This window comes from Oncorhynchus kisutch, linkage group LG30 (genome assembly GCF_002021735.2).
Source record: "Oncorhynchus kisutch isolate 150728-3 linkage group LG30, Okis_V2, whole genome shotgun sequence".
Lineage (NCBI taxonomy): Eukaryota > Metazoa > Chordata > Actinopteri > Salmoniformes > Salmonidae > Oncorhynchus > Oncorhynchus kisutch.
This window is the reverse complement of record NC_034203.2, coordinates 45,773,417-45,799,638: the sequence shown is the minus strand read 5'-3', so window position 1 is coordinate 45,799,638 and position 26,222 is coordinate 45,773,417. Positions and strand designations below refer to the sequence as shown.

The 26,222-nt window shown below is 45.8% G+C and overlaps 1 protein-coding gene across 2 annotated transcripts; it reads right to left on the bottom strand.

Moving 5' to 3' along the window:
* Window positions 1-1,198: 1,198 nt before the first annotated feature.
* On the bottom strand, window positions 1,199-17,311 carry pak1ip1 (PAK1 interacting protein 1). 2 transcript variants are annotated; one of them, XM_031810830.1, is made up of 10 exons: window positions 16,975-17,311; window positions 16,295-16,457; window positions 15,278-15,398; window positions 10,628-10,702; window positions 10,479-10,531; window positions 9,997-10,142; window positions 7,778-7,875; window positions 7,534-7,630; window positions 5,086-5,215; window positions 1,199-1,949 (listed from the first exon to the last, which is right to left on the bottom strand). In XM_031810830.1, the coding sequence occupies exons 1-10, from the start codon at window positions 17,050-17,052 to the stop codon at window positions 1,813-1,815; spliced, it is 1,098 nt and encodes a 365-aa protein (XP_031666690.1). In that variant the 5' UTR covers window positions 17,053-17,311; the 3' UTR covers window positions 1,199-1,812. The 2 variants fall into 2 exon arrangements, with proteins under 2 accessions (XP_031666690.1, XP_031666689.1); XM_031810829.1 differs by having other exon boundaries at window positions 10,479-10,702; window positions 16,975-17,293.
* Window positions 17,312-26,222: the final 8,911 nt, after the last annotated feature.

Below are 26,222 nucleotides of genomic sequence, written 5' to 3'. Positions count from 1 at the left end.
TGTTGGTCCCATGTTTCACATGCACAAAAAGCTTATTTCACTCCAGTTTTGTGCACATATGTTTACATCCCAAGATGCCGATGAAACAGCATGATCATTACACAGGTGCACCTTGTGCTGGGGACAATAAAAGGCCACTAAAATGTGCAGTTTTGTCACGCAACACAATGCCACAGATGTCTCAAGTTGAGGGAGTGTGCAATTGGCATGCTGGACTACAGAGCTGTTAGTAGAGAATAGAAGGTTCATTTCTCTACCATGAGAATTTGGCAGTATGTTCAACCAGCCTCACACCCGCAGACCACGTGTATGGCATCGTGTGGGCGAGCGGGTTTGCTGATGTCAACATTGTCAGAGTCCCATGGTGGCAGTGGGGTAATGGTATGGGCAAGCATAAGCTACGGACAATGAACACAATTGCATTTTAAATCGATGGCAATTTGAATGCACTGAGATACCCTGAAGAGATCCTGAGGCCCATTGCTGTGCCATTCATCCATCACATGTTTCAGCATGATAATGCACAGCCCCATGTTGCAAGGATCTGTACACAATTCCTGGAAGCTAAACATGTCCCAGTTCTTCCATGGCCTGTATACTCACCAGACATGTCACCCATTGAGCATGTTTAGGATGCTCTGGATTGACGTGTACGACAGCACGTTCCAGTTTCCGCCAATACCCAGCGACTTCACACAGCCATTGAAGAGGAGTGGGACAACATTCCACAGGCCACAATCAACAGCCTCATCAACTCTATGGGAAGGAGATGTCACACTGCATGAGGCAAATGATCACACCAGATACTGACCGGTTTTCTGATCCACGCTCCTACTCAAAAAAAAAAAATGTGACCGACAGATGTATATCTGTATGCCCAATCATGTGAAATCCATAGATAAGGGTCTAATGAATTTATTTCATTGGACTGATTTCCTCATATGAACTGTAACTCAGTAAAATCTTAGAAATTGTTGCATGTTGCATTTATTTTTGTTCAGTAAAAAGTTTTTTTTTAAAGTCCCAAAAGGTAATGCACTCTTCCTCATGTTCTTGGACAATCCAACTCCCATCCACTCACCTACAGACTAAGCTATTTTCATTTTGTATTATAACTTAGTTATGTTTCGATTGGAAAATTTAGATTGATAAGAGTCCATTGTTAATGGGATAATAAATAACGTGACAGACAGTACGAGGACATACAAGCTGTTTATAAAGTAGGTCTGTCACCTCCTAGTGGCCAAATGTCATTGTCACATAGATCTATAAGACCACATCATATCCACACCAAAAATACCAGCCTGGTCTCAGACTAGGCGTAACATAGTAAATGTAAATCCGGGACGCTCAAATTAGTATTATATGTTACGGTTACCTAAGACGGATCGTTACTTAAGGCAAAAAACAAAAGTAGGGTGGTTGATCAGGGTAGATGGGTGGGCATATAACGCAAACATCTAGCAACCCAAAGGTTGTGAGTTTGAATCTCATCCTGGACAACTTCAGCAACTACTTTCTAGCTACTTAGCATGTTAGCTAATCCTTCCCCTAAACCTTTAACCTAACTCCTAAACTTAACCCTAACCCCTAGACTAGCTAATGTTAGCCACCTAGCTAGAATGTAACATATCATATATTTAGCAAATTCATAACATATAATACGAATTGTAACTCGTAACATATACAAAATGGGTGATGGACATCCACAAATTAATACTAAAAAGGTGCAGCTCGGATTTACGTACAGAATAATACGAAATGACCTGACACCAGGTTGAAACTACAATTTTAAAAAATATTTATTTTTTATTAAGTTTTCAGCTTTTTTTTCCCACCATCTTTTTTCTTCTTGGGTGAAGCATCTTCCTCTTGGACCACTTCTACAGTCGAGATCCTGACCCTCTTCCTCTTCCTCTTCTTTTCAAGCTCCAGTACATCCTTGACGTCTGTCGGGGATGAAGGAAAACAACCACATGATATTCTCATGCTATATTGCCAGAAAAAAATACGCATTTTAAAACCACCCGAAATATTTTTGTACATAACTTTCTATAAAAAGAGACCTTAATGTTAAGGGTTTCTCTAGTATTCAAGACGTTTACATCCAGCAATTCCACATATTAGATCTTGTCCAACATAATATAATAATATAATAGAAACAGAATAACTTTCGTTGTGGCAAGTCACGCAGCAACATTCACACAAATGCCATACGAGACAAACATATGTCACAATAACCAATTTATCATTCAAAATTGGTTGTAGAACCAAGCCATATTAGACTAGCAGGGCTCCTCCACCCAGTAGGACCAAGCCATATTAGACTAGCAGGGCTCCTCCACCCAGTAGGACCAAGCCATATTAGACTAGCAGGGCTCCTCCACCCAGTAGGACCAAGCCATATTAGACTAGCAGGGCTCCTCCACCCAGTAGGACCAAGCCATATTAGACTAGCAGGGCTCCTCCACCCAGTAGGACCAAGCCATATTACACTAGCAGGGCTCCTCCACCCAGTAGGACCAAGCCATATTACACTAGCAGGGCTCCTCCACCCAGTAGGACCAAGCCATATTAGACTAGCAGGGCTCCTCCACCCAGTAGGACCAAGCCATATTAGACTAGCAGGGCTCCTCCACCCAGTAGGACCAAGCCATATTAGACTAGCAGGGCTCCTCCACCCAGTAGGACCAAGCCATATTAGACTAGCAGGGCACCTCCACCCAGTAGGACCAAGCCATATTAGACTAGCAGGGCTCCTCCACCCAGTAGGACCAAGCCATATTAGACTAGCAGGGCACCTCCACCCAGTAGGACCAAGCCATATTAGACTAGCAGGGCTCCTCCACCCAGTAGGACCAAGCCATATTACACTAGCAGGGCTCCTCCACCCAGTAGGACCAAGCCATATTACACTAGCAGGGCTCCTCCACCCAGTAGGACCAAGCCATATTAGACTAGCAGGGCTCCTCCACCCAGTAGGACCAAGCCATATTAGACTAGCAGGGCTCCTCCACCCAGTAGGACCAAGCCATATTAGACTAGCAGGGCTCCTCCACCCAGTAGGACCAAGCCATATTAGACTAGCAGGGCACCTCCACCCAGTAGGACCAAGCCATATTAGACTAGCAGGGCTCCTCCACCCAGTAGGACCAAGCCATATTAGACTAGCAGGGCACCTCCACCCAGTAGGACCAAGCCATATTAGACTAGCAGGGCTCCTCCACCCAGTAGGACCAAGCCATATTAGACTAGCAGGGCTCCTCCACCCAGTAGGACCAAGCCATATTAGACTAGCAGGGCTCCTCCACCCAGTAGGACCAAGCCATATTAGACTAGCAGGGCTCCTCCACCCAGTAGGACCAAGCCATATTAGACTAGCAGGGCACCTCCACCCAGTAGAACCAAGCCATATTAGACTAGCAGGGCTCCTCCACCCAGTAGGACCAAGCCATATTAGACTAGCAGGGCTCCTCCACCCAGTAGGACCAAGCCATATTAGACTAGCAGGGCTCCTCCACCCAGTAGGACCAAGCCATATTAGACTAGCAGGGCTCCTCCACCCAGTAGGACCAAGCCATATTACACTAGCAGGGCTCCTCCACCCAGTAGGACCAAGCCATATTAGACTAGCAGAGCTCCTCCACCCAGTAGGACCAAGCCATATTAGACTAGCAGGGCTCCTCCACCCAGTAGGACCAAGCCATATTAGACTAGCAGGGCTCCTCCACCCAGTAGGACCAAGCCATATTAGACTAGCAGGGCTCCTCCACCCAGTAGGACCAAGCCATATTAGACTAGCAGGGCTCCTCCACCCAGTAGGACCAAGCCATATTACACTAGCAGGGCTCCTCCACCCAGTAGGACCAAGCCATATTAGACTAGCAGGGCTCCTCCACCCAGTAGGACCAAGCCATATTAGACTAGCAGGGCTCCTCCACCCAGTAGGACCAAGCCATATTAGACTAGCAGGGCTCCTCCACCCAGTAGGACCAAGCCATATTAGACTAGCAGGGCTCCTCCACCCAGTAGGACCAAGCCATATTAGACTAGCAGGGCTCCTCCACCCAGTAGGACCAAGCCATATTAGACTAGCAGGGCTCCTCCACCCAGTAGGACCAAGCCATATTAGACTAGCAGGGCACCTCCACCCAGTAGGACCAAGCCATATTAGACTAGCAGGGCTCCTCCACCCAGTAGGACCAAGCCATATTAGACTAGCAGGGCACCTCCACCCAGTAGGACCAAGCCATATTAGACTAGCAGGGCTCCTCCACCCAGTAGGACCAAGCCATATTAGACTAGCAGGGCTCCTCCACCCAGTAGGACCAAGCCATATTAGACTAGCAGGGCTCCTCCACCCAGTAGGACCAAGCCATATTAGACTAGCAGGGCTCCTCCACCCAGTAGGACCAAGCCATATTAGACTAGCAGGGCACCTCCACCCAGTAGAACCAAGCCATATTAGACTAGCAGGGCTCCTCCACCCAGTAGGACCAAGCCATATTAGACTAGCAGGGCTCCTCCACCCAGTAGGACCAAGCCATATTAGAACCCCGGTCTCATTATCGAATGGTTTACACTGTTTGGAAGTTGACGGACTGAGTTTCTCTTCTTCTCCAGCTGGAACATGTTCCAGGACTCGTTCTGCCCCTGAACAGGCAGTTAACCCCACTGTTCCTAGGCCATCATTGAAAATAAGAATTTGTTCTTAACTGACTTGCCTGGTTAAATAAAAGGTAAAATAAATAAATAAATATAAGGTAAAAAAATATATAAAAAATAAAAAACCATTTAAAACTATTCCTACAGTAATAATGATGAAAAGCTAAACCAGGACTGGGGTTTATGGGGTAACACCATTTGACCAGTGGTTCTTCACCCTGGTGACTCAAAATGTTGTTTATTTTTCTACTACATAACTGATTAATAGAATCAGGTGTTTAGTACTGGGGCAAAAACTACCATGTGCGCCATTTTGGGTCACCGGGACCAGGATGTGTGTGCATGACAGTCACTTTGGGAAAAATGCTAAAATGGCAACATTATTATTATTATGGATTAAGAACTAAGACAGTGCAGTACCGTGAGATGTGGTAGGTTCTGTTTTGACCTCCGGGGGAGGCTCCTGTAGAGTGGTGGGCTTCCACACGGCCAGACAGGTCAACCTAGCTGTAGTATTCACCTTCCCCAGGAGGACCGGAGGCTCCAAGGACTGGAACACAACAGACAACCACCGGATCAGAGAAGAGAACACAGTGTTTAGTGCCATCGTGTCAACTCTTGGAATCGTCATGGTTACTTAAAAAGACGAGTAGCAACACAGACAACAGTGAATATAGAGGACATCACTGATGAATAATACAATGTCGTCATCTTTAGAGCAACATTACTGTTCATCAAGCCTGGGAACCCTCTAGTCCTACCAGAGACAGTGTGTAAATGCTTGGTCTAGTCCTACCAGAGACGGTGTGTAAATGCTTGGTCTAGTCCTACCAGAGACAGTGTGTAAATGCTTGGTCCTACCAGAGATGGTGTGTAAATGCTTGGTCTAGTCCTACCAGAGATGGTGTGTAAATGCTTGGTCTAGTCCTACCAGAGACGGTGTGTAAATGCTTGGTCTAGTCCTACCAGAGATGGTGTGTAAATGCTTGGTCTAGTCCTACCAGAGATGGTGTGTAAATGCTTGGTCTAGTCCTACCAGAGATGGTGTGTAAATGCTTGGTCTAGTCCTACCAGAGATGGTGTGTAAATGCTTGGTCTAGTCCTACCAGAGATGGTGTGTAAATGCTTGGTCTAGTCCTACCAGAGATGGTGTGTAAATGCTTGGTCTAGTCCTACCAGAGATGGTGTGTAAATGTTTGGTCTTGTCATGCAGGGCTCTCATGGAAGACCCCTTGGTCTCAATGGGACACCCCTGCCTAAATAAAATACAAATTCCACCGACAGGCCGTTGGAGGGCCACACACCTCAAGGACAGGTAGACAGGTGGTACACACACCTCAAGGACAGGTGGTACACACACACACACCTCAAGGACAGGTGGTACACACACACACACCTCAAGGACAGGTGGTACACACACACACACCTCAAGGACAGGTGGTACACACACACACACCTCAAGGACAGGTGGTACACACACACACACCTCAAGGACAGGTGGTACACACACACACACACCTCAAGGACAGGTGGTACACACACCTCAAGGACAGGTGGTACACACACACACACACCTCAAGGACAGGTGGTACACACACACACACCTCAAGGACAGGTGGTACACACACACACACCTCAAGGACAGGTGGTACACACACACACACCTCAAGGACAGGTGGTACACACACACCTCAAGGACAGGTGGTACACACACACACACACCTCAAGGACAGGTGGTACACACACACACACACCTCAAGGACAGGTGGTACACACACACACACACCTCAAGGACAGGTGGTACGCACACACACACACCTCAAGGACAGGTGGTACACACACACACACACCTCAAGGACAGGTGGTACACACACACACACACCTCAAGGACAGGTGGTACACACACACACACACCTCAAGGACAGGTGGTACACACACACACACACCTCAAGGACAGGTGGTACACACACACACACACACCTCAAGGACAGGTGGTACACACACACACACACCTCAAGGACAGGTGGTACACACACACACACACCTCAAGGACAGGTGGTACACACACACACACACACCTCAAGGACAGGTGGTACACACACACACACCTCAAGGACAGGTGGTACACACACACACCTCAAGGACAGGTGGTACACACACACACCTCAAGGACAGGTGGTACACACACACACCTCAAGGACAGGTGGTACACACACACACCTCAAGGACAGGTGGTACACACACACACCTCAAGGACAGGTGGTACACACACACACCTCAAGGACAGGTGGTACACACACACACCTCAAGGACAGGTGGTACACACACCTCAAGGACAGGTAGACAGGTGGTACACACACCTCAAGGACAGGTAGACAGGTGGTACACACACCTCAAGGACAGGTAGACAGGTGGTACACACACACCTAAAGGACAGGTAGACAGGTGGTACACACACCTCAAGGACAGGTAGTACACACACCTCAAGGACAGGTAGTACACACACCTCAAGGACAGGTAGTACACACACCTCAAGGACAGGTAGACAGGTGGTACACATACCTCAAGGACAGGTAGACAGGTGGTACACACACCTCAAGGACAGGTAGACAGGTGGTACACACACCTCAAGGACAGGTAGACAGGTGGTACACACACCTCAAGGACAGGTAGACAGGTAGAACACACCCCAAGGACAGGTAGACAGGTGGTACACACCTCAAGGACAGGTAGTACACACCTCAAGGACAGGTAGACAGGTGGTACACACCTCAAGGACAAGTAGACGGGTGGTACACACCTCAAGGACAGGTAGACGGGTGGTACACACCTCAAGGACAGGTAGACAGGTAGACAGGTGGTACATACCTCAAGGTTAAGTTTCCACATTTTGATGAAGCCATCGTTTGACGCCGTCACCAGAACACAGAAGTCGTCCACGGTGAAACTGTCCACCGATTTCACCCTGACAGAGGTGAAGACAATACTCAGCACAACTTTTTCACAAAATTACCAAGAAAACATCCAAGAATTCTATTAAATCATACAATTAAAATGTACATAATGATTACAAGAAGGAAGCAGCGAAACCATAGATATGAATTCTACGTACCTGGTTTCATGAGCCTCGAACTCACAGAGCACCTTCTGAGTGTTGATGTCACACAGCCTGACTGTCTCGTCGTCCCCAGCTATGGCCAGGATGGAATTCTGATGACAAACGAACCAATTACTCCATACGAAAAGGAACAACAAAACTAACGGCTACTTGTAAGTGGATAAAGGTCGCTTCCCTTCTCACATCTCATATTCATCCAACCTGTTTCTTTACTGTGTGTTCTACTGTGATTTTACCTAGGAGTGTCGTGTGTATCAGGTCTAGTGACCACCATTAACCTGCACCTTGACTGTCACAAATATACCATGTGTATTAAGCATTGCTCTTAATATTGCTCACCATTGTGTTGATCACTCTGAACTAAATATAAAACTTTAGTGATCTCACATTATCCTTAACAAGAGCCCAGAACCCCTAGCCTTCTGGATAAGAGCCCAGAACCCCTAGCCTTCTGGATAAGAGCCCAGAACCCCTAGCCTTCTGGATAAGAGCCCAGAACCCCTAGCCTTCTGGATAAGAGCCCAGAACCCCTAGCCTTCTGGATAAGAGCCCAGAACCCCTAGCCTTCTGGATAAGAGCCCAGAACCCCTAGCCTTCTGGGTAAGAGCCCAGAACCCCTAGCCTTCTGGATAAGAGCCCAGAACCCCTAGCCTTCTGGGTAAGAGCCCAGAACCCCTAGCCTTCTGGGTAAGAGCCCAGAACCCCTAGCCTTCTGGGTAAGAGCCCAGAACCCCTAGCCTTCTGGGTAAGAGCCCAGAACCCCTAGCCTTCTGGGTAAGAGCCCAGAACCCCTAGCCTTCTGGGTAAGAGCCCAGAACCCCTAGCCTTCTGGGTAAGAGCCCAGAACCCCTAGCCTTCTGGGTAAGAGCCCAGAACCCCTAGCCTTCTGGATAAGAGCCCAGAACCCCTAGCCTTCTGGATAAGAGCCCAGAACCCCTAGCCTTCTGGATAAGAGCCCAGAACCCCTAGCCTTCTGGATAAGAGCCCAGAACCCCTAGCCTTCTGGATAAGAGCCCAGAACCCCTAGCCTTCTGGATAAGAGCCCAGAACCCCTAGCCTTCTGGATAAGAGCCCAGAACCCCTAGCCTTCTGGATAAGAGCCCAGAACCCCTAGCCTTCTGGATAAGAGCCCAGAACCCCTAGCCTTCTGGATAAGAGCCCAGAACCCCTAGCCTTCTGGATAAGAGCCCAGAACCCCTAGCCTTCTGGATAAGAGCCCAGAACCCCTAGCCTTCTGGATAAGAGCCCAGAACCCCTAGCCTTCTGGATAAGAGCCCAGAACCCCTAGCCTTCTGGATAAGAGCCCAGAACCCCTAGCCTTCTGGATAAGAGCCCAGAACCCCTAGCCTTCTGGATAAGAGCCCAGAACCCCTAGCCTTCTGGATAAGAGCCCAGAACCCCTAGCCTTCTGGATAAGAGCCCAGAACCCCTAGCCTTCTGGATAAGAGCCCAGAACCCCTAGCCTTCTGGATAAGAGCCCAGAACCCCTAGCCTTCTGGATAAGAGCCCAGAACCCCTAGCCTTCTGGATAAGAGCCCAGAACCCCTAGCCTTCTGGATAAGAGCCCAGAACCCCTAGCCTTCTGGATAAGAGCCCAGAACCCCTAGCCTTCTGGATAAGAGCCCAGAACCCCTAGCCTTCTGGATAAGAGCCCAGAACCCCTAGCCTTCTGGATAAGAGCCCAGAACCCCTAGCCTTCTGGATAAGAGCCCAGAACCCCTAGCCTTCTGGATAAGAGCCCAGAACCCCTAGCCTTCTGGATAAGAGCCCAGAACCCCTAGCCTTCTGGGTAAGAGCCCAGAACCCCTAGCCTTCTGGATAAGAGCCCAGAACCCCTAGCCTTCTGGGTAAGAGCCCAGAACCCCTAGCCTTCTGGATAAGAGCCCAGAACCCCTAGCCTTCTGGATAAGAGCCCAGAACCCCTAGCCTTCTGGGTAAGAGCCCAGAACCCCTAGCCTTCTGGGTAAGAGCCCAGAACCCCTAGCCTTCTGGGTAAGAGCCCAGAACCCCTAGCCTTCTGGATAAGAGCCCAGAACCCCTAGCCTTCTGGATAAGAGCCCAGAACCCCTAGCCTTCTGGATAAGAGCCCAGAACCCCTAGCCTTCTGGATAAGAGCCCAGAACCCCTAGCCTTCTGGATAAGAGCCTAGAACCCCTAGCCTTCTGGATAAGAGCCCAGAACCCCTAGCCTTCTGGGTAAAGCCCAGAACTCACAGTGAGGAACTTGATGGATGAGATCCTCTTGGGGTTGATGATGGTTGATGTCAGAGTCGCTGTTTCCAGGTCATAAACGTCCACCTTGTCGCCGATCACTACCACATACTTATCCCCCTCGGGAGACCACTTCACTATCACCGCATCTAGAGGAGAGGGAGTTAGAGACAAAATGGCCGTGACTATTTTACATATACAAAATGTGTCAAATACTGAAGCTTGGGGCGGCAGGGTAGCCTAGTGGTTAGAGCGTTGGACTAGTAAGAGGAAGGTTGCAAGTTCAGATCCCCGAGCTGACAAGGTACAAATCTGTCGTTCTGCCCCTGAACAGGCAGTTAACCCTACTGTTCCTAGACCAGTTAACCCACTGTTCCTAGGCCGTCATTGAAAATAAGAACGTGTACTTAACTGACTTGCCTAGTTAAATAAAGGTAAAATAAATCAAATTAAATGTGTAATGGTCAGACTGAGTGATAACTTACTCTGTTTAATGTTTTTGATGAAAGCCGATCTTCCGTCGATTAGATTCCACGTTCTGCAACCACAAAAACCGTCAGTCAACTTAGTTCCTAGAGAATGTTTCGAACACCTACAACAAGAACCAAAAATGTACTCAAAACAGAAAGCAAACCGGAGTGTCTTGTCTGTGCCGACAGTCAGGGCCAGTTTCCCTGAGGGATGGACGGACAGTGACGTAACTTGACCTCTGAGGAGAAGAAATAAAACATGTATGTTAGTGCTGGGATGGAACAAAGATCTGCACATTCCCTTAGCTTCCCATGACCCTTAGAGTTGGCGCCCTTAATGGATCAACGTGTTGTAGGTCATTAGGTTTCCATCCAATAGCATCTGCATTATAAATACACTGAACCAGAATGCAACATGTAAAAGTGTCGGTCTCGTGTTTTATGAGCTGAAATAAAACATCCCAGAAATGTTCCATACGGCACAAAAATGTTATTTCTCTGAAATGTTGGGCACAAATTTGTTTACATCCCTGTTTAGTGAGCATTTCACCCTTTGCCAAGATAATCCATCCACCTGACAGGTGTGGCATATCAAGAAGCTGATTAAACAGCATGATCATTAATTACACACCTTCTTCTAGGGACAATAAAAGGCCACTAAAATGTGCAGTTTTGTCACACAACACAATGCCACCGATGTCCCAAGTTTTGTTGGAGCGTGCTATTGGCATGCTGACTGCAGGAATGTCCATCAGAGCTGTTGCCAGAGAATTGAATAGTAATTTCTCGACCATAAGCTGCATCCAACGTTGTTTTAGAGAATATGGGAGTACGTTCAACCAGCCTCGCATCCACAGACCACGGCCTCGCATCCACAGACCACGGCCTCGCATCCACAGACCACGGCCTCGCATCCACAGACCACGGCCTCGCATCCACAGACCACGGCCTCGCATCCACAGACCACGGCCTCGCATCCACAGACCACGGCCTCGCATCCACAGACCACGGCCTCGCATCCACAGACCACGGCCTCGCATCCACAGACCACGGCCTCGCATCCACAGACCACGTGTCTGGCGTCGTGTGGGCGAGCGGTTTGCTGATGTCAACGTTGTGAACAGAGTGCCCCTTTGGATTATGGTATGGGCAGGCATAAACAACGGACAACGAACACAATTATATTTTATCGATGGCAATTTGAATGCACAGAGATACCGTGACGAGATCCTGAGGCCCATTGTCGTGCCATTCATCCACCGCCATCACCTCATGTTCAGCATGATAATGCACGGCACCATGTCACAAGGATCTGGACACAATTCCTGCAAGCTGAAAATGTCCCAGTTCTTCCGTGGCCTGCATACTCACCATACATGTCACCCATTGAGCATGTTTGGGATGCTCTAGATTGACGTGTACGACAGCGTGTTCCAGGTCCCGCCAATATCCAACAACTTCACACAGCCATTGAAGAGGAGTGGGACAACATGCCACAGGCCACAATCAACAGCCTGATCAACTCTATGTGAAGGAGATGTGCTGCATGAGGCAAATGGTCAATGATGTGTTGTGCTGCATGTGTACTGATACACAAAAAAAGATCCCACCAACTCGGACAAACAAATTCACTTCACTGACATTTTCAACCTCTCCCTGAATCAGTCTGTAATACCTACATGTTTCAAGCAGACCACTATAGTCCCTGTGCCCAAGAAAGCTAAAGTAACCTGCCTAAATGACTACTGACCTGTATCAGTCACGTCAGTAGCCATGAAGCGCTTTGAAAGGCTGGTCATGGCTCACATCAACACCACCATCATCCCAGAAACCCTAGACACACTCCAATTAACATCCCGCCCAAACGCATCCAAAGATGACACAATTGCAAACCACACTGCCCTTTCCCACCTGGACAAAAGGAACACCTATGTGAGAATGCTGTTCATTGACTACAGCTCAGCGTTCAACACCATAGTGCACACAAAGCTCATCACTAAGCTAAGGATCCTGGGACTAAACACTTCCTGCAACTGTACTTCCTGACGGGCTGCCCCGGGTGGTAAGGGTAGGCAACAACATCTGCCAAGTTGAGGATCAGCACGGGGGCTCCTCAGGGGTGTGTACTTAGTCCCCTCCTGTACTCCCTATTCACCCACGGCTGTGTGGCCAAGCACATCTCCAACACCATCATTAAGTTTGCCGGAGACACAACAGTGGTAGGCCTGATCACTGACAACGATGAGACTGCCTATAGGGAGGAGGTCTGAGACCAGGCAGCATCAGAGACCTCTCCCTCAACGTGATCAAAACAAAGGAGATGATTGTGGACTACAGGAAAAGGAGGGCCAAGCACGCCCCCATTCTCATCGACGGAGCTGTAGTGGAGCAGGTTGAGAGCTTCCAGTTCCTTGGTGTCCACATCACCAACAAACTAACATGGTCCAAACACACCATGACAGTCGTTAAGCAGGCACGACAAAACCTATTCCCCCTCAGGAGACTAAAAGATTTGGCATGGGTCCCCAGATGTTCAAAAAGTTCTAGAGCTGCACCATCGAGATCATCCTGACCGGTTGCATCACCGCCTGGTATGGCAAGTGCTCAGCATCTGACCGTAAGGCGTTACAGGGGGTAGTGCGTACGGCCCAGTACATCCCTGGGGCCAAGCTTCCTGCCATCCAGAACCTATATACTAGGCGGTGTCAGACTCCAGTCACCCAAGTCAGAGACTGTTCTCTCTGCTTCCGCTAAGGCAAATGGTACCGGAGCACCAAGTCTAGGTCCAAAAGGCTTCTTAACAGCTTCTACCCCCAAGAGGTACCGGAGCACCAAGTCTAGGTCCAAAAGGCTTCTTAACAGCTTCTACCCCCAAGAGGTACCGGAGCACCAAGTCTAGGTCCAAAAGGCTTCTTAACAGCTTCTACCCCCAAGAGGTACCGGAGCACCAAGTCTAGGTCCAAAAGGCTTCTTAACAGCTTCTACCCCCAAGAGGTACCGGAGCACCAAGTCTAGGTCCAAAAGGCTTCTTAACAGCTTCTACCCCCAAGAGGTACCGGAGCACCAAGTCTAGGTCCAAAAGGCTTCTTAACAGCTTCTACCCCCAAGAGGTACCGGAGCACCAAGTCTAGGTCCAAAAGGCTTCTTAACAGCTTCTACCCCCAAGAGGTACCGGAGCACCAAGTCTAGGTCCAAAAGGCTTCTTAACAGCTTCTACCCCCAAGAGGTACCGGAGCACCAAGTCTAGGTCCAAAAGGCTTCTTAACAGCTTCTACCCCCAAGAGGTACCGGAGCACCAAGTCTAGGTCCAAAAGGCTTCTTAACAGCTTCTACCCCCAAGAGGTACCGGAGCACCAAGTCTAGGTCCAAAAGGCTTCTTAACAGCTTCTACCCCCAAGAGGTACCGGAGCACCAAGTCTAGGTCCAAAAGGCTTCTTAACAGCTTCTACCCCCAAGAGGTACCGGAGCACCAAGTCTAGGTCCAAAAGGCTTCTTAACAGCTTCTACCCCCAAGAGGTACCGGAGCACCAAGTCTAGGTCCAAAAGGCTTCTTAACAGCTTCTACCCCCAAGAGGTACCGGAGCACCAAGTCTAGGTCCAAAAGGCTTCTTAACAGCTTCTACCCCCAAGAGGTACCGGAGCACCAAGTCTAGGTCCAAAAGGCTTCTTAACAGCTTCTACCCCCAAGAGGTACCGGAGCACCAAGTCTAGGTCCAAAAGGCTTCTTAACAGCTTCTACCCCCAAGACATAAGACTCCTGAACACTTCATCAAATGTCCACCCGGACTATTTACATTGACAATTCCCCCCTTTATTTTTACGCTGCTGCTCGCTGTTTATCTATGCATAGTCACTTCACCCCTACTTACATGTACAAATCACCTCTAATCTGTACCCCCTGCACACTGACTCGGTACCCCCTGTACATTGACTCGGTACCCCCTGTACATTGACTCCACATTGACTCTGTACCGGTATCCCCTGTATATAACCTCCACATTGACTCTGTACCGGTACCCCCTGTATATAGCCTCCACATTGACTCTGTACCGGTACCCCCTGTATATAGCCTCCACATTGACTCTGTACCGGTACCCCCTGTATATAGCCTCCACATTGACTCTGTACCGGTACCCCCTGTATATAGCCTCCACATTGACTCTGTACCGTAACACCCTGTATATAGCCTCCACATTGACTCTGTACCGGTACCCCCTGTATATAACCTCCACATTGACTCTGTACCAGTACCCCCTGTATTTAGCCTCCACATTGACTCTGTACCGGTACCCCCTGTATATAGCCTCCACATTGACTCTGTACCGTAACACCCTGTATATAGCCTCCACATTGACTCTGTACCGGTACCCCCTGTATATAGCCTCCACATTGACTCTGTACCAGTACCCCCTGTATATAGCCTCCACATTGACTCTGTACCCCTGTACATAGCCTCGTTATTTTATTGTGTTACTTTTGTTTATTTAGTAAATAACCAACTGCACTGTTGGTTAAGGGCTTGTCTGTTGTATTCAGCCCATGTGACAAATAAAATGTCATTTGACGTGATTATTATTTATTTTATATGTCATGACTTTACGCACATAAAAAAAAACATTTAAAAAAACAGTGGATGGAAACTTAGTTTGACAATATATTGTGAATCATGTCTGTCGGTGGGGGATGCAAAATTCTGCTGACTTCCCAGAAATCCCGGTTTCGAAGATTCCAGGATTCAGAAGGGAATAAGCAGACAATCTTCCAACCGGGATTTCTGGAAAAACCTAATAATTTATGTGAGAGTGACAACTTACTTGTGTGCTCTGATGGACTTAAGACACTCCCAGTTCCTGGTGCTCCAAACACACAGCAGCCCGTCCTGTCCTCCACTCAGCAGGTGGGAGGAGCCATAGAACTCCAGACATGAAATGGTACCTGAACAAAGATCATAACAATGAAACCTAGGTCAGAGATACTAAAGTCCTCTTACAGCAGCCGCAACACTTAGGGGAACAATACTTCAATCGATATTAGTGGCTTGCCACATGCCTAAAGACCATGGGCCACACAATAATGTTGTTGACCGTGTCAGTGACTTAATCAAAACGGCATGTCGAAGGAATAGACAGTCAAACCTTAGCCATTGAAGTCATAAATTAATGTTGGATGCAGTTAGTGAGGTACCTTCAAGATCGTCAGATTGGGAACCGATTGTTGCTGTAGCAGGTGAGATTCTGCAGCTCTAAAAAACCTGAACATTACTAGACTTAATTCCAAGAAGTGGTTTTCCTGAACTCACCGTCACGATGCAGAAACATTTTCTATGCTCTTTCCCTTACAAAAATGTTTTTCCCTACTGGAGTAAATGGTTCCATTGCTAAACGTTTTGCTACAGTGTTCGACTAATGAATACACCCCTGATGCAGCAGAGCTACCTCTTCATCATGTCATATCTCTTACCGTCGTGATGCAGCAGAGCTCCCTCTTCTTCATGTCATATCTCTTACCGTCGTGATGCAGCAGAGCTCCCTCTTCTTCATGTCATATCTCTTACCGTCGTGATGCAGCAGAGCGCCATGTTCAACCCTCTTCATCATGTCATATCTCTTACCGTCGTGATGCAGCAGAGCTCCCTCTTCTTCCTGTCATATATCTCTTACCGTCATGATGCAGCAGAGCTCCATGTTCAACCCTCTTCTTCATGTCATATCTCTTACCGTCATGATGCAGCAGAGCTCCATGTTCAACCCTCTTCTTCCTGTCATATCTCTTACCGTCATGATGCAGCAGAGCTCCATGTTCAACCCTCTTCTTCATGTCATATCTCTTACCGTCGTGATGCAGCAGAGCTCCATGTTCAACCCTCTTCTTCATGTCGTAGATCTGGATGGTCTCGTCTCTGCTTCCTGTAGCGATATACCTCTCGCTGGTGGCCACCGCGGACACTGAGGCAGTGTGGGCATGGTGGGTGAAGTCTGCCGTGGCTGTCCACTCCTGCAGATAGACAACACAGCAATGAGACCTGCTTCCAAACATCTGGCAATGGAGGTTTGATCAATAGAGGCAATACAGGTCATTATATTAGCAGTTTAGCGGTGGTAGCTAACACCTTTATCAAAGGGGGCAATAGAGTGATGAATAACATTACCATTAGGTTGACAGTGAGTTTGGGTTAAACTGAAAAACTGTTTAAAGATCAACACCCCCCCCCCCCTCCCAATGTTACTGGAAGAGTCATGGGACTTGTAACGTTACAGCGACACCAACATTCTCAATTTAAAATGAATCCTAGAAGTATTGTTTTACACCTTTTTTTTTAAGTATTTGTAATCTTATTACAATATGTTTGCTGGTAACGTCACGGATTAGTTCGTTTCGGTGTCATCCGTTACATACTCCCCAACTCTGTTAACTAACGTTAATCGGTTCGCAAAAGGTAAACAGTATAGTTTGTCATATACACAGGACAATCAGGTATCAAAATCCAAGCTTAGAAACTAATGCAACATACCTCTTCACCTGTAGACACACGGTAACCAAAGGCGATCTGCTCGTAACTTCCAGCAATGAGCTCTATTACGGGCCCCATGCTGTCCTAACGATGAATGCTACAGTAACTAACAAATAACCTTTCTCACGTGTTTCTGTTAAGATTATTCCGACTCTATCACCGGAAACAATCAAAACCAGTAAAGGGTAACTGTTGTAACTTACGTGCAAAACATGAGCTGAAAGAAATATGATTTTAACTAGCTAGAAACAGTTGCTAGAAAAACGATTTCGTGCTTGAAAACACATGTCCCCCAGATTGACGGTACGCGCATGCGTGAGGGTAATATTCACTTCCGAGTTCGACATTCTGGGATTTCAAAATATAAGTCCAAATCATGTTGTGTGCGTCTCTTCTGTGATGTTTCATGCAGTCCTAATTTCGTTTGCCTACATGTAAATCAGGCCTATAATAATGAATACAACACATAGAATAAAAGATAATGAAGTGAATTTAATTATTTATTTCTTTAACCAGGTAGGCTAGTTGAGAACACCTTTATTTAACCAGGTAGGCTAGTTGAGAACACCTTTATTTAACCAGGTAGGCTAGTTGAGAACACCTTTATTTCACCAGGTAGGCTAGTTGAGAACACCTTTATTTAACCAGGTAGGCTAGTTGAGAACACCTTTATTTAACCAGGTAGGCTAGTTGAGAACACCTTTATTTAACCAGGTGGGCTAGTTGAGAACACCTTTATTTAACCAGGTAGGCTAGTTGAGAACACCTTTATTTAACCAGGTAGGCTAGTTGAGAACACCTTTATTTAACCAGGTGGGCTAGTTGAGAACACCTTTATTTCACCAGGTAGGCTAGTTGAGAACACCTTTATTTAACCAGGTAGGCTAGTTGAGAACACCTTTATTTAACCAGGTAGGCTAGTTGAGAACACCTTTATTTCACCAGGTAGGCTAGTTGAGAACACCTTTATTTAACCAGGTAGGCTAGTTGAGAACACCTTTATTTAACCAGGTAGGCTAGTTGAGAACACCTTTATTTCACCAGGTAGGCTAGTTGAGAACACCTTTATTTAACCAGGTAGGCTAGTTGAGAACACCTTTATTTAACCAGGTAGGCTAGTTGAGAACAAGTTCTCATTTACAACTGCGACCTGGCCAAGATAAAGCAAAGCAGTGCGATAGAAACAACAAAACAGAGTTACACATGGAGTAAACAAACATACAGTCAATAATACAGTAGACAAACTGCAAATGGCGTGAGGAGGTAAGGCAATAAATAGGCCATAGTAGCGTAGTAATTACAATTTATACACACTTCTGACTCAGATATCATGTGCAATCTCATGACTGGAATTAACAGCAGGATTTTACTCACGAAGAAAATAATACAAAAGCCTAACTCAGCTTTGGTTAAACGGGCTTCAAGTCGTCTGAGTCATCTCACGGTCCTTGCTGTTCTGGATCCTTGTGACATCGCTACCCCGCATTGAAGAAGGCCTGGTATTATGGGCTGGTATTATGTGGCGGGCCTTGTCCGCTCTACCATACCTCGTTGCCTGTCCAAATAAAGTATTCAAAATAACCACGTTTCTATCCAACCTTTTTATACGAGTGAAGTACGTGGGATAATACATGTCATGACAGACCTGTTGGTAAACAGAACGGGTAAACTTTATAAATGTCATAAAACAAAATAAATTAGACAAGGTGGGTTATTCTTGTGTCGGTAAAATTAATTATATGATATCCCATTCTTAACGAATTGGAAAGGAAGGTTTGCTGGTGCACGGTACACTGTTCAGGTGTTGGCTTCCACTAAACTAAATTGATGTTTTTGCCAAAATTATATGATTACACCTGTCTAAATAAAACCATTAAAATACTTCACCAGAATACACAGAGGATCATTAGCTTCTGTAAGAACATAGGTGTGGATTCAAATCACAAGGGCGGGTCTATGCCTATATTGGGAAGCCCACAATTTGGGCAATGTGTGGCAATAGGCCTAGCTGATTATTGAGCTGTGGCTGTCATTGAAAAGCATCTCAAATACGTGTTCATTAAGTTTTATATAACCAGGGGAGCCCAACTGAGACCAGGGTCTCATTTGCAATGGTGCCCTGAGGATATCAAATATAATTCGACAAGATACAAGAAAGAATAACAAGATACAATAACAAGGACATTACATTAGAACATCATAAAAACAAATTATTCAAGTCAATCAATGAAAACAATTGCACAACTAGGTAAACTCATTTATCATCAGGGTTTTAAACTGCCCCAGTGGGACCAGGGAATCCAAATGTAATGAAATTTGTTAACGAATCCAAAAATGTGGAGTATTAAAACTAAAAACACATTTTCCTACAGTACCAGTCAAAAAATGTGGACACACCTGCTCATTCAAGGGTTTTTCTTTATTTTTACTATTTTCAGTGAAGACATAAAAACTATAAAATAACACATATGGAATCATGAAGTGTTAAACCAATCTAAATATATTTTATATTTGAGATTCTTGAAAGTAGCCACCCTTTGCCTTGATGACAGCATTGTACACTCTTAGCATTCTCTCAACCAGCTTCATGAGGTCGTCACCTGGAATGAATTTCAATTAACAGGTGTGCCTTGTTAATTTGTGTAATTTCTTTCCTTCTTAATGCATTTGAGCCAATCAGTTGTGTTGTGACAAGGTAGGTGTGGTATACAGAAGATAGCCCTATTTGGTAAAAGACCAAGTCCCTATTATGGGAAGAACAGCTCAAATGAGCAAAGAGAAACGACAGTCCATCATTACTTTAAGACATGAAGGTCAGTCAATGTGTAAAATTTCAATAACTTTTAAAGTTTCTTCAAGTGCAGTCTGGAAAACCATCAAGCACTATGATGAATCTGACTCTCATGAGGACCATCACAGGAAAGGAAGACCCAGAGTTACCTCTGCTGCAGAGGATACGTTCATTATAGTTACCAGCCTCAGAAACTGCAGCCCAAATAAATGCTTCAGAGTTCAAGTAACAGACTCATCTCAACATCAACTGTTCAGAGGAGACTGTGTGAATCAGGCCTTCATGGTCGAATGGCTGCAAAGAAACCACTACTAAAGGTCACAAATAAGAAGAAGGGACTTGCTTGGGCCAAGAAACAACAATCAGTGTACATTAGACCGGTGGAAATCTGTCCTTTGATCTGATGAGTCCAAAATTAGAGATTTTTGGTTCCAAACACCGTGTCTTTTGTGAGACGCAGAGTAGGTGAACGGATGATCTCCGCATGTGTGGTCCCCACCGTGAAGCATGGAGGAGGAGGTGTGATGGTGTGGGGGTGCTTTGCTGGTGACGCTGTTGGTGATTTATTTAGAATTCAAGGCACACTTAACCAGCACGGCTACCACAGCATTCTGCAGTGATATTCCATCCCATTTGGTTTGCGCTTAGTAGTAATAGTGGTAGTGGTGGTTAGTATTGGGCTTAAACTGTCAAACTATCAATCAAATATTGTGGTTGATGAGGGGGTGGGACTTCCGACCTAGGATTTGAATATCACACCCACTATTCTGAGTGGCTGGGGCATTACCACATGTTGAATGTAAATATCACACCCACTGTTCTGAGTGGCTGGGGCATTACCACATGTTGAATGTAAATATCACACCCACTGTTCTGAGTGGCTGGGGCATTACCACATGTTGAATGTAAATATCACACCCACTATTCTGAGTGGCTGGGGCATTACCACATGTTGAATGTAAATATCACACCCACTGTTCTAATTACAGTGTTGTAGATGGGAGGAGGGGTCCTAGTGTCTGTGTGCAGACATGTTGTGAAAGGTGTTGGTTGGAGAGACAGAGACTATTGTGTTGATCAAGGGGCTTGTACTGGGACCTATGGGGAGACAGTGGGGGTTAATGTGATGAGTCAGTTAGGATGGGAGTTCCATGTCTGGGCAGAACTCCTATACTCCATTGTCCAATTTCATTAACCAGTGAGAATGTTTAAATTTGTGATGGGCTCGTCAGGAAGGGGTGGGGTTGTGTGTCGGTGTGTATTGAGTGGGCGGGACTTCACACCAGGATGTAAATATCACACCCACTGTCCTGATTGGCTTAAGAGTTCAAACCACACATACCGGTTTTTCACATTCCACCGTGGTGATACTCAGGGTCTGACTGAAACTAGGTCAATCAATCAATCAATCAAATTGATTTTTAAAGCCCTTCTTACATCAGCTGATATATCAAGGTGCTGTACAGAAACCCAGCCTAAAACCCCAAACAGCAAGCAATGCAGGTGTAGAAGCACAGTGGCTAGGAAAAACTCCCTAGAAAGGCCAGAACCTAGGAAGAAACCTTGAGAGGAACCAGGCTCTGAGGGGTGGCGAGGAAAAACTCCCTAGAAAGGCCAGAACCTAGGAAGAAACCTTGAGAGGAACCAGGCTCTGAGGGGTGGCTAGGAAAAACTCCCTAGAAAGGCAGGAACATAGGAAGAAAAATAGAGAGAAACTAGGCTATGAGGGGTGGCCAAGCGGGTCAACAAGTCTGGTCCGCCCAGTACCACCAAGCGGGTCAACAGGTCTGGTCTACTCAGTGCCACCAAGCAGGTCAACAGGTCTGGTCTACTCAGTACCACCAAGCGGGTCAACAGGTCTGGTCTACTCAGTACCACCAAGCAGGTCAACAGGTCTGGTCTACTCAGTACCACCAAACAGGTCAACAGGTCTGGTCTACTCAGTACCACCAAACAGGTCCACAGGTCTGGTCTACTCAGTACCACCAAGCGGGTCAACAGGTCTGGTCTACTCAGTACCACCAAGCGGGTCAACAGGTCTGGTCTACTCAGTACCACCAAGCGGGTCAACAGGTCTGGTCTACTCAGTACCACCAAGCGGGTCAACAGGTCTGGTCTACTCAGTACCACCAAGCGGGTCAACAGGTCTGGTCCACCCAGTACCACCAAGCGGGTCAACAGGTCTGGGCCACCAAGCGGGTCAACAGGTCTGGTCTACCCAGTACCACAAAGCGGGTCAACAGGTCTGGTCCACCCAGTACCACCAAGCGGGTCAACAGGTCTGGGCCACCAAGCGGGTCAACAGGTCTGGTCTACCCAGTACCACAAAGCGGGTCAACAGGTCTGGTCCACCCAGTACCACCAAGCGGGTCAACAGGTCTGGTTTACCCAGTACCACAAAGCGGGTCAACAGGTCTGGTCCACCCAGTAACACCAAGCGGGTCAGACCAAATGAAGAAGACATGAAGTTTGCCAGGAGTTCCTCAGTTATATCCAGACATGTTGGGGCATGAGGGGATAGTTTCAGACAGCTGAGTCTGTGGTTATTTATTCTGATCCGGGAGACATGTATGAGGGCTTGTTATGGCTATATGGAAAAACAAAATCCAAAATACATTTTGGATCAAGTAGAGTCCTTGGTCAATTGTGGGACAAAAAAATGTGTTACGCCCTTGATCAGTGGTATTTGGGGAGGCTAAGGACTATTGTGACTTTTGATCAAGTTTGTAGGTGGAGAGGATGGGGGGTTTGGTTGGGCATGTAAAAACACGTTTCGTGTTTAGGGTAGGACTTTGGTTGGTGGCCTGTTGCAACTGTTTTTGAAAGGGATGTATTGGGGGGGGGGGGGGGGGGGGGGAATCCAACATTGTAATCAAACTGGTGGGGGGTAGACTTACGCCTCCCAGTGCATTTACACCTGGCCCAGTGGGGAATCAACGAGCAGTTCCCAGAGCATTCTCATTTGGGCTGGGATTTCTGAGGCTGGTATCTCTAATGAACTTATCCTCTGCAGCAGAGGTAATTCTGGGTCTTCCATTCCTGTGGTGGTCCTCATGAGAGCTAGTTTCATCTTAGTACCTGATGGTTGTTGTGACTGCACTTGAATACATTTTCTAAAATTTTTACATTTTCCGCATTAACTGACCTTCATGTCTTAAAGTAATGATGGACTGTCATTTCTCTTTGCTCATTTGAGCGGTTCTTGCCATCATATGGACTTGGTATTTTACCAAATAGGGCTATCTTCTGTATACCACCCCTACCTTGTCACAACACAACTGACTGGCTCAAACGCATTAAGAAGGAAAGAAATTCCACAAATGAACTTTTAACAAGTCACACTTGTTGAAATTGAAATGCATTCCAGGTGACTACCTCATGAAGCTGGTTGAGAGAATGTCAAGAGTGTGTGGAAAGATGTCATCGGGGCTACCGGATGAACTGAACACCATTTTCTCAACGAAGACTGTGAACTGCCGAGGAGAGCCACTGAAGATGAAGTGGGCTGTGTACTTCCTGTCTCCACGGAAGATGTATGTAAGTCATTCCAACGCGTTAACCCTTGCAAAGCTGCCGAACTAGACGGCATCCCTAGCCACACCCTTCAGAGCATGTGCAGACCAGCTGGCTGTTGTGTTTTCAGACATCTTTCTCCTCAGAGTCCTATCACAACACGTGTATCTCAGCCACAGCCAGATAGTCTTGAGGATTGGGACAACACACCAACTGAAGAGCTGTCCGTCCCCTCTGGTGTAACATCGGAAGCAGCTCTCTCTCCTCAGAATCCTACCACAACAGACACAGTTAAAACACAGTTGCAGTCAAAAGAGGCAGGAAAAGATGGTAGTTATCTGGTAGTGAAGCAAAAACGGCAAGAGATTCCAAACTCTAAAGAGATCCTAAACATCCTGCGTTCCCAATATGCAGGTTTGGTAGATCACTTGAAAGAGAGAGAGAATTTGAAAAAGCCTTCAGACGTGCAACAATTCTTAAGAGTAGAGTTTGGAAAGAAAACACAGAGCTTCCAAGAGGTGAAGAAAGTGAAGAGACTAATGGAGCTGAGTGCTTCTGTTTGTCAGGTGAGAATTGAAGGGAATGCAAAAGGAACTGGCTTCCTTCTGTTTGAAAAGTTCATCCTTACAAACGCCCATGTTGTCCATCAAATCTATGAGCCGATAACTAACAAGCTGCAACAATCGGTAACAGTCACGTTTGACTTTGAAGACCTGGATGAGAGAACGCAGCAGATACCAGTGCAAAGTGAGGTTGTAGCCTATGGAAAAGTTGATTCTGGGGATCTTGACTTTGCTCTGCTGGAGCTTAGCTCAGATCCTGACATCACCTTGCCTTCAAGCTTGCTTGACACCTTCAGCTTTCCGTCTCTAGAGGGTGGAATCTGCATCATCGGCCACCCCGAGTGCAGGGTGAAAAAGACAGACCCCTGCTTTATCATTCAACATGGAGATCGTAAACGAGCTGTAGAAAAACATGGAACAGAGAATGAGGAATTCTTATATGTCATAAACAACAGATATTTTGAAGAGAACTGGGACATCAACACATCTCCTGAAAGACACAGAAATTATTATATACACTGAGTGGACAAAAGATTAGGAACACCTTTTGTCCTCCCTTTTGCCCCCTGAACAGCCTCAATTAGTCGGATCATGGACTCTACAAGGTGTTGAAAGTGTTCCACAGGGATGCTGGTCCATGTTGACTCCAATGCTTCCCACAGTTGTGTCAAGTTGGCTGGATGTCCTTTGGATGGTGGATCATTCTGGATACACACAGGAAACTGTTGAGTGTGGAAAAACCTCAGCATCGTTGCAGTTCTTGACACAAACCGGTGCGCTTGGTACCTACTACCAAACCCCGTTCAAAGGCACTTAAATCTTTTGTCTTACCCAGTCATCCCTCTGAATGGTACACATACACAATCTATGTCTCAATGGTCTCAAGACTTAAATCCTTCTTTAAATCTGTCTCCTCCCCTTCAGATACACTGATTGAAGTGGATTTAACAAGAAATTAACATTAATAAGGGATTATAGTTTTCATCTGGTCAATCTGTCATGGAAAGAGCAGGTGTTCTTAATGTTTTGTCCACTCAGTAAAAGTAAAATATAAACAGTAATGTAAAGTACAGGTATCCCATAAAACAACTTAAGTAGTATTTTAAAGTATTTTTACTAAAGTACTTTACACCACTGATGATAATGAAAGTAGTGACGTGTATATTATTAAAATCCATGCTTTTAATCTAAACTGTATCATTATGTTTTCATATATTAATTAGTTTATATTTAAGTATTACATTCCTCAATACAGACCTGTTCTTAGGCAGATCATGATTACATTCCTCAATACAGACCTGTTCTTAGGCAGATCATGATTACATTCCTCAATACAGACCTGTTCTTAGGCAGATCATGATTACATTCCTCAATACAGACCTGTTCTTAGGCAGATCATGATTACATTCCTCAATACAGACCTGTTCTTAGGCAGATCATGATTACATTCCTCAATACAGACCTGTTCTTAGGCAGATCATGATTACATTCCTCAATACAGACCTGTTCTTAGGCAGATCATGATTACATTCCTCAATACAGACCTGTTCTTAGGCAGATCATGATTACATTCCTCAATACAGACCTGTTCTTAGGCTTCTACTATTGAGTCAAATAAACCTGAGATCTTTCCATGGGAATTGTAGTTTAACATACGCTAGTCTGACATGATTGTATTGTTTTCTGCCAAGGAGACGTACTGTAACCATTGTTTGTTTTAATCTTCAATATAAAAGCCCAGGAGAAGCTTTTCTACTGTATTATTGACTGTATGTTTGTTTATTCCATGTGTAACTGTGTTTGTGTCACACTGCTTTGCTTTATCTTGGCCAGGTTACAGTTGTAAATGAGTTGTTCTCAACTGGTCTACCTGGTTAAATAAAGGGTTATATATATAAATACCTGGTTAAATAAAGGGTTATATATATAAATACCTGGTTAAATAAAGGGTTATATATATAAATACCTGGTTAAATAAAGGGTTATATATATAAATACCTGGTTAAATAAAGGGTTATATATATAAATACCTGGTTAAATAAAGGGTTATATATATAAATACCTGGTTAAATAAAGGGTTATATATATAAATACCTGGTTAAATAAAGGGTTATATATATAAATACCTGGTTAAATAAAGGGTTATATATATAAATACCTGGTTAAATAAAGGGTTATATATATAAATACCTGGTTAAATAAAGGGTTATATATATAAATACCTGGTTAAATAAAGGGTTATATATATAAATACCTGGTTAAATAAAGGGTTATATATATAAATACCTGGTTAAATAAAGGGTTATATATATAAATACCTGGTTAAATAAATAAGATAGTATAACTTGTAAACATGTTTTCTTTTCTTCAAGCAGAAATTA

Excerpts from the sequence above, each read along its gene's own strand:
- pak1ip1 (XM_031810829.1), bottom strand. The coding sequence starts at position 17,052 with ATGGGGCCCGTAATAGAGCTCATTGCTGGAAGTTACGAGCAGATCGCC. Across the intron at positions 10,143-10,478 it reads CATCAAAAACATTAAACAGA|ATGCGGTGATAGTGAAGTGG; the intron begins GTAAGTTATCAC and ends CCTCTCCTCTAG. Across the intron at positions 1,950-5,085 it reads AGAACCTACCACATCTCACG|ACGTCAAGGATGTACTGGAG; the intron begins GTACTGCACTGT and ends CATCCCCGACAG.